The sequence below is a fragment of the Pan troglodytes genome, chromosome 2 (assembly GCF_028858775.2).
Source record: "Pan troglodytes isolate AG18354 chromosome 2, NHGRI_mPanTro3-v2.0_pri, whole genome shotgun sequence".
Lineage (NCBI taxonomy): Eukaryota > Metazoa > Chordata > Mammalia > Primates > Hominidae > Pan > Pan troglodytes.
The window spans coordinates 55899738-55908186 of NC_086015.1; the positions used below are offsets into that span (position 1 = coordinate 55899738).

The 8449-nt window shown below is 41.1% G+C and overlaps 1 protein-coding gene across 2 annotated transcripts; it reads left to right on the forward strand.

The window, feature by feature from the left end:
* Positions 1–2158: 2158 nt before the first annotated feature.
* On the forward strand, positions 2159–4001 carry IQCF2 (IQ motif containing F2). Of its 2 annotated transcripts, XM_526205.6 has the most exons (3): positions 2159–2244; positions 2418–2510; positions 3565–4001. In XM_526205.6, exons 1-3 carry the CDS (start codon positions 2227–2229, stop codon positions 3946–3948), a joined length of 495 nt encoding a protein of 164 aa, XP_526205.2. In that variant the 5' UTR covers positions 2159–2226; the 3' UTR covers positions 3949–4001. The 2 variants fall into 2 exon arrangements, 1 of the variants encoding a protein (XP_526205.2); XR_678957.3 differs by lacking the exon at positions 3565–4001 and having other exon boundaries at positions 2159–2285; positions 2418–2511.
* The last annotated feature ends 4448 nt before the right edge of the window (positions 4002–8449 follow it).

Here is an 8449-nt window from a genome sequence, read left to right on the forward strand (position 1 = left end):
ATTAGGAGAGAAGAAGTAAAACTCACTATTTGCAGATTACATGATTCAAGGTTGCAGGATGTAAGATCAATAACAAATAATGGTTGTATTTGTATATCAGCAATGAAAAAGCCAAAAATGAAATTAAGAAAACAATTTCATTTACAACAGCATCAAAAAAGTACAATACTTAGGAATAAATTTTACACAAAAAGAGCAAGATCTGTACACTGAAAACTCCAAAACATTGTTGAAAGAAGTTTAAGAAGACCTAAATAAAGACATCTGTGTCTGTAGGTTAGAAGACTTAATATTGCTAAAATGACAATATTCCCCAAATTGATCTACAGATTTAGCATAATCCCTATCAGAATTCAGCTGACTTCTTTTGCAGAAATTGACAAGCTGGTTCTAAAATTCATATGGAAAGTCAAGGGATTCAGAATAGCCAAAGCAATCTTGAAAAAGAAAAACAAAGTGGGAGGGCTCACACTTCCTGATTTCAAAACTTACTACGAAGCTACAGTAATCAAACTGGTTTGGTACTGGCACAAAGACAGACATATAGGTCAGTGAAATAGAAGAGAGAGTCTGAAAGAAACCCATATATCTATGGTCAATTTAGTTTTGACAAGGGTGCCAAGTCCATTCAATGGGAAAACAATTGTCTTTTTGACAAATTATGCCAGAACAACTCGACATCCACATGTAAAAGAATGAATTTGAACCTAGCCTCACTCCATACACAAAACTTAAAATGGATCAAAGATCTAAATGTAAGAGCTAAAGCTATAAAACTCTTAGAATTTTAAATCGGCCAGGTATGGTGGTTCACACCTGTAATCCCAGCACTTTGGGAAGCTGAGGTGGGAGAATCTCTTGAGCCCAGGAGTTTGAGACCAGCCCAATCAACATAGTGAGACCCCATATCTTAATAAATACATACTTAAAAAAATAAAAGAACAAAAAAAAGAAAAAAATAAATAGCCAGGCATGGTGATGTGTGCCTGTAGTCCCAGCTACTCAGGAGGCTGAGGTGGGAGGATCACCTGAGTCCAGGAAGGTCAAGCCTGCAGTGAGCCAAAGTTGCACCACTGCACTCCAGCCTGGACAACAGAGTGACACCCTATCTCCAAAAAAGAAAAAGAAAGAAAGAAAATCATTTTCTCTTAGTGTTCAAATTTGTCACCATCAATATTTCCTTGTATTTATTTAAATTTCCCTGTGGCTATTTCACCTTTTTCATTCCACTTCATTCTCTTGATTACCCAGGTTGGTAAACTGTGTATCTTTAAAACTGGTCTTGTCAGAATACTGCCTTTTAAATGTATTTTCCACTACCCATCTTTGTTTTCTATGCATTAATTTAAGTTTTGATCTTTATTTGACTGCTTTCCGGATTCATCTGGTGTATCTTTTTCTAGTTTCCTAAGGCTTTGTGAGGCACCGAGTCAAGGGAAGAGAGGAAGTGCTAAATCTCACCAGACACTGGAGAGTGATATGGGGATGCACCGTCATGGTCCTCCCTGCTTTGCCATGCTGATGATAATGAGAAGGGACTGTGGATGGACTTCACATGAGGAGAGCCCTGCTATGGAATGGCACTCAAGTGCTCTATTTTTCCACCCTCAGCTCTGACACATCTCTGACAGGAGGCAAGTAGACACATGGTACTGAGGAGAGAGGCCATTTCTCTTACTGTCTCCTGTCTCTGAAGAGAATGAGGAAGTAAAAGCTGAAGAATAACAGGAATGAAGTCAGTGGCAAGACCAACTGGTGCCACTGACCAGACCTGAGATTGAAAGTTTAACCCTCCCCACCCCCGACTCTAACCACATGTGCTCTCAATCTATCACAACACTTTCACATGGACCCCTTAGAGTTGAAAGCCCTAAAAAGGGCTAGGTTTCACATGGACCCCTTAGAGTTGAAAGCCCTTAAAAGGGCCAGGAACTCTTTCTTCAGGGAGCTCGGTTCTTGAGATGCAAGTCGGCCAATGCTCCCGGGCGAATAAAGCCTCTTCCTTCTTTAACCCAGTGTCTGAGGGGTTTTGTCTGCAGCTCATCCTGCTACAGTACAAGTTCCCCTGGAGTTTGTTTCTGACAGAGACACATCTCTGTGGCAGATGTCCCAATCCCTATGTCATAATGCAATTGTGAATTCAGAGCTCTCTCCTCACTCATGTTACTCATGCCAGACCTTGGGAAGCAGAGAAATCAGGGCTAATGAACCATCTAAGGACAGGCCATGAGGGTTCGATTTTGTGTAAGAGACATGGCCAGATCTATTAGGTGGACCAGGAATGGGTGGGTATCTCCCTGGGCTTTACAGGACTTGAGAAAAGAGAGGATGTTAAAGTAGTAATTGTCTTTGTATAGAGCCATAGAGAGAAACAGTCTTAACTCATTTATGTATTTCCCATTTAATTCTGATGACAGACCAAAGGCAATTTAATTTTGGTTATAATTGAGGATGTTGAAGAAAGCATTGAATGGAAGACATTGCAGAAGAAGAAACAGCAGAAAATCAAGGTGAGAAGAATTCCATGTACTTAAGAGAAATCCAGAACATTTATAACTACATCATAAGGTGTAGGACTTTGCCTCTTATCGATCCAGGGTCTAATTAGGAGTCAACTCAATGTTGGCTCATTTTTCCTCCATTCTCTTCTCAGTCTGGGCTGTCTGGATCTGGGCCTGACTGAGACATTGACAGTGATTGGAAAGAATGAAAGCCTTGGGAGGCCGAGACAGGCAGATCACGAGGTCAGGAGATTGAGACCATCCTGGCTAACACGGTGAAACCCCATCTCTACTAAAAATACAAAAAATTAGCCGGGTGTGGTGGTGAGTGCCTGTAGTCCCAGCTATGCTACTCAGGAGGCTGAGGCAGGAGAATGGGTGAACCCGAGAAGCGGAGCTTGCAGTGAGCCAAGATCACGCCACTGCACTCCAGCCTGGGCAACAGAGCGAGACTCCTTCTCAAAAAAAAAAAAAAAAAAAAAAAAAAAAGAATGAAAGCCATCAAGAAATGCATGAGCATGAGGCTGAGAGGTGAGAATGTGAGAACTTGGAATTAGAGAGTAGACTGTTCAAAATATGGAAAGACTTGGAGTAGAATATGTGGTCAGGGTATTGAAAACCTACCATAGTATCAAAATATGGTCATAGCAGACAGAAATCAGCCAGTGGTGGTTTGGGGCTGGAATTAGCAGATAATTACCAGACAGAAGGTTACGAGGCCTTTCCAAACCCAGTGAGCACCAAAGAGGTGAGTGTGACTAACAAGGTCCCACACATCCCTATTGCACCCTTCTAGTTACTAATGGTTTTTCCCTTGATCCATGCACTGCAGAAATAGTCTGCAGAAGAACTCTGTGACTCTAAGATTGAAGTGATGTGCCCACAGTGGCAGAGGAAGGTCACCACCAGGTCTGATGGCTCCTAGTCAGTGTCCTGCTAACTTCCCTGAACTCTGAGGAAGGGCTGTGTGTTGAGAGAGAAAATCCAGGCTCCTTCCAGGAAGATCCTAGAAGTTGGTGGCAGGAAGTTTTCTGACTGATCGATCGCTCTTGTCTCTGCCTAGGAAAAACTTAGAATAAGAACAAAAGCAGCTGTAAAGATCCAGGCCTGGTGGCGGGGCACCCTGGTGCGCAGGACACTGCTGCATGCAGCCCTCAGGGCCTGGATAATTCAGTGCTGGTGGCGGATGACGCTGTCGAGGGTGCTGGAGAAGAAACGGCAGGCAGCTCTGATCGCCTACGCAACCAGAGAGAGGGCAGTGATCAAGCTCCAGTCTTTGGTCCGTATGTGGCGTGTCCGCTGGCGATACTGCCAGGTGCTCAATGCCATCTACATCATCCAGGGCCACTGGCAATGCCACAACTGCCAGACCTGCGCTCTCCTCCAGGGCCACTGTGTGGTCACAGCCACTCACCTGCAGTTCCACATTGAGATCGTCAACTCCTAAGGGCTGGCAAGAAGGGCACTGTGTCTACTGTCCCTATTAAAGGTCTAACCTGGTCTGGTGTGTCTCATGGGCTCCCCCAGCTAATGGGATTCTTGAGAGTTGGACCTTGCTGCTTCCTCTTCTCCCTGAGAAAGAATTTCAGTGAGGTTTGCCCCCTGTGTCCAAGGACCCTGTTTTGGACTGACAATGGCCATAGGAAGCCCCAGTCTGCTCTGATATATGACAGAGCCAGAAATCCCAGTTCCCAACCCCAGCCTTATTTTCTTCTCACCGGGGGATCTGGGAGGCAGTTGGGCTCCATCTTCCTGAAGATTCTGGGCACCTCTGCACATATGGATGGACTATTGGGCTCTGCTCTGTCAACCTAGAATCAAGGTCGGCTGGGGTTTGGGATGCCTCAGTTTCCTCTTTGGCAAGCACCTAGATGGAAAGGCAATATTTGGCTGATTCTCCTGGGAGCAATGCAGTGCAGCCCCAGGTGAAGGATAAGAGGCTGGCCTTACTGGTAGGTGGGGCTGGGGCTAGGCATGCTAATGATTAGGTGGTGACCTTAAGGACTAGTGGAAAACAGAAGTTTACAGAAGTTCATCTTTTCTCTACAATTTCCTCACTAGAACTCGTCTCCCCAAGGGCCAGGTGACAAACAGGGCTCCCTCTGATATTACCCCCACCCCTACTCTTATCTCAATTATTGGTGATTTTATCATTGGTCAAGATGACCCTACAATCTCCTCCATTCTAACCTCAAATAAACCTTTTCTGCTCTTCTCCTCAGCTATTCATTCCCACAGTCATACCAAAACAATGCTATTCTATGGAACTTCTGTGATGATGGAAATCTCTCTCTATGCTGTCCAATATAGTAGCCACTAGCCACATATAGTTGTGGTGCACCTGAAATGTGCCTAGTGCAACTGAGGAGTTGAATTTTTTATTTTCTTTAATTTAAATTTAAATAATCATTGGACAATGATGCTCTAGACCTCATCATCACCAATAATTGTACTATTGCTCAAATTGCTTTTTCTAATTTTCCATTCTTTGATTACTTTCTTCTTTCAGTTCACCTTCTCAATAACCCCAATATTTCTTCAGATATGATAAGGTCTTCCAGTTTATTGACGCTATCATTTTTTTACAGCCACCACCCCTGACATGCTCTTGCATGTTTCTTTACCTAGTGCAGATTCCGTGGTTAATTATCATCTCTCCCCTGCACTACCTCACTCCCTTGGCCCACTTTCTTTCTGCAAACATGTATGAGATGAAGGCAACCGTCTCCCTGTTCCATGCCTACAGAATAAGGGAACATGGCTGGGACAAAACCAACAACCATGAGGCATGGTCTTCATTTATATTCATGACCACATATATCAACTGGACTAATTTCTCAATGAATTTATTTAGTATGTTTGCATTTATATTTTCCGAGTTGAATAATTTACACCACCTCCTCTCCAAATGTTTGTTATTTCGGTTGGAATAAATGGTGTCAGAAATGAAACCTGAAAAAGAACACTATTGGAAGGGATTGGCAATTCTTAGAACTGGTGTGCAGGACCCACTAGAGCCCTTTGAGCTCTCTGCTTCCAAGGCTTGCCTGTTCTTCCCTGGTGAGTCTTCTCTCAGGCTGAGCCTCTCTCTTTTTGGTATTATTTGATATTATTTGGGATCTGGTTTGGATCACGCAACCTTAATAAAGACCATACATCTCTCCTTGAATGATAAAAAGACTTTTTGCCTTTTCTGGCAAGTTCTTTCTTGTATAAAGATGTGTGTCTTTCTGAATTGAGCACTCTTAGTTTCTACAGAATTTACAGTCAGCCTGTGAGGCATGTCTTTTCTGGTTTGTGGAACTCATTTAATATTTTGATCAGCATGCATAGGTTACAATTTTTGCAAACACTCTTATACTGGTTTCTTTTGATTTGGCTTGACTCTTTAGTTTCTGAAAATCTTCTGAAAGCAAAAACAAACATTCTGGATGGTGGGTGCAGGATGGCTAATTAAAAGCCACTAGGGCAGTCCCCACCATCTAAAGCACCAGCCTAAACTCCTGAAGTTCCCTAACAGGATTTATAGAATTTTCTTTGCTCTTGAGAGATTAATAAGAAACAGAGTGGAATTCTCAAACATTAAGGCATACCAGGTTTTCTGGGACTCCAGCTGGCCGCATATTACAGCCCACTCTTGTGAACATTTTAAAATTGATGAGCAAAATTATTTATTTTTATTTTTACTTTTTATTTTTGAGACAGTTTTGCTCTGTCACCCAGGCTGGAGTGCTGCGGCACCATCTCAGCTGACTGCAACCTCCACCTCTTGGGCTCAAGTGATCCTCCCCCCTCAGCCTCCCAAGTAGCTGGGACTACAGGCACGTGCCACTGCACCTGACTAATTTTTGTATTTTTGTAGAAATGGGGTTTCACCATGTTGGCCAGGCTGCTCTCGAACTCCTGGCCTCAAGTGATCCTCCTGCCACAGCCTCCCAAAGTGCTAGAATTACAGGCAGGAGCCACCACACCTGGCACCTGATGAGCAAAATTAAATCAGCAAAAATTCAGAACTGAAATGATCAATATTCTAAAAACCTGCAATTGTAAAGTTAACATATAGAGTCTTCTAAGTTCTCTGTCCATTTTTTTCTGCCTACTTTGAACCTGCTGACTTTTCTACTAGTGTTGAGATAAAACCTACTCCTTATGGCGTTCTGGCCAAGTTTTTTTAAGCGTTAAAAGGCTTTCAAATTAATGACTTTACAAATTATAACCGTTTCATAGTAACCAAAACTTAGACACCTTGTAGAACTATAAATTTAGGGCCGGCCGTGGTGGCTCATGCCTGCAATCCCAGCACTTTGAGAGGCCAAGGTGGGCAGATCACCTGAGGTCAGGAGTTTGTGACCAGCCTGGCCAAAGTGGCGAAACCCTGTCTCTACTAAAAATACAAAAATTAGCCGGGAGTGGTAGCAGGCGCCTGTAATCCCAGCTACTGGAGAGGCTAAAACAGGAGAATCACTTGAACCCAGGAGGTGGAGGTTGCAGTGAGCCAAGATCACACTACTGCACTCCAGCCTGGGCAACAGAGTAAGACTCCATCTTTAAAAAAAAAAACAAAACTATAAATTTAGGTTTGCCTGACTAATAATTGCATATGGTAATGGAATGCTTAATTGAAAATTTAGTAATCTCAAGGAAAATATACTAGATAAATGTTTATAAAAGTTAGGCTCTCACATCAAACAGGTCAAAATCTTGAGTTCACAGCCATGCTATAAGGCATCTCTGTCCAGCATAAAAATTTTACTTTTTCGGCCACACAGAGGCCAAAGAGAAAAAGCTGGAAAAAAATTGCTAAAATCTTTCCCCTCCTGCATATGCTAATCAGGAAACCAGACCAGCAAACAAAAGATAGATTTGTTACTAGTTTAAGACTACTTGGAGATTTTGTTTTCCTTATACAATTCAGCCAGTCTTAGCTAAAATGTAAACATGGAAAATTTAACCCTAAACTTTGAAATTTAAAAAGGACAAAAAGAAGGTAGGGGTGAAAGAAGCTTTTAAAAATCAATCTGCCATGGAAACTGCTTTCCCCAAAATTTTAGTTCACAGGCTTCATTAGAATACCTATAGGGAAAACAAAGTTAAGCCATATGAGTAGGTTCCTATTTTCTCCAAAATGTAATTTAGATCCAACTGTCTTTTATAAACTAGTGAGCTTGTGTTATTGTCTCATGAAAAAAATTCTAAAATGAAAGCTGTAGATCTCTCTCTCTGTCTCCTTCTCTCTCTCTCTCTCTCTGTCTCTGTGTGTGTGTGTGTGTGTGTGTTTGGATGTGTTTATGTAAGTATATATGTATTATATGTTTTGTCAACATGGTAAAATCTGACATAGTCATTCAGAAATCCCTTAAATTTGTTTTATTTAGATTGAATTAGGCAAACGGGACTGTATATAAAATATATAGGAATTAACCCACATGATTTTTAGTTCCTGTGACTTAAGTAAATATTTAATAAATAAACTAATTTTAAAATTGTTTGTAAAATTGTAAAATGTGTTCAAAATTGTCAGTATACATTTTTGCCTGGATTTACTGGTCAGTTTTATATTTGTCTCTAAAAGATGTTTAAGGTGTCAGAGTTTGACACAAAAGTTACAGAACCATAAACCCAGCCTAAAACAGAATTTTCTTTGTTTGTGTAATTTTTTATAAATAAAATCAATTTAATATTGTTGGTTTAGTGAAAATAGCTGTATCTTCTGAATTACCAGCAAAATAGCCATATATTTAACTTTAAGATTCCTACTTAGGTGAACACTTGATATTCACAGGCTATAAAAATGGTTAACAAGAAAATAATGTGAAATAATGACTAGTTTGTCTAATATTCCATTTCTTGTAAGTAATACAGGTAAGCACTAAAAATAAATAAGTAATGCAAATATAAGCTAGATAAATGCATATAAATGAACTTTTTATGTAATTTGATGTCTTAAA

Bases quoted from the DNA above. Each gene is read 5' to 3' on its own strand.
- IQCF2 (XM_526205.6), top strand. The intron at 2,511-3,564 runs GTGAGAAGAATT...GTCTCTGCCTAG, and splicing joins AGAAACAGCAGAAAATCAAG to GAAAAACTTAGAATAAGAAC.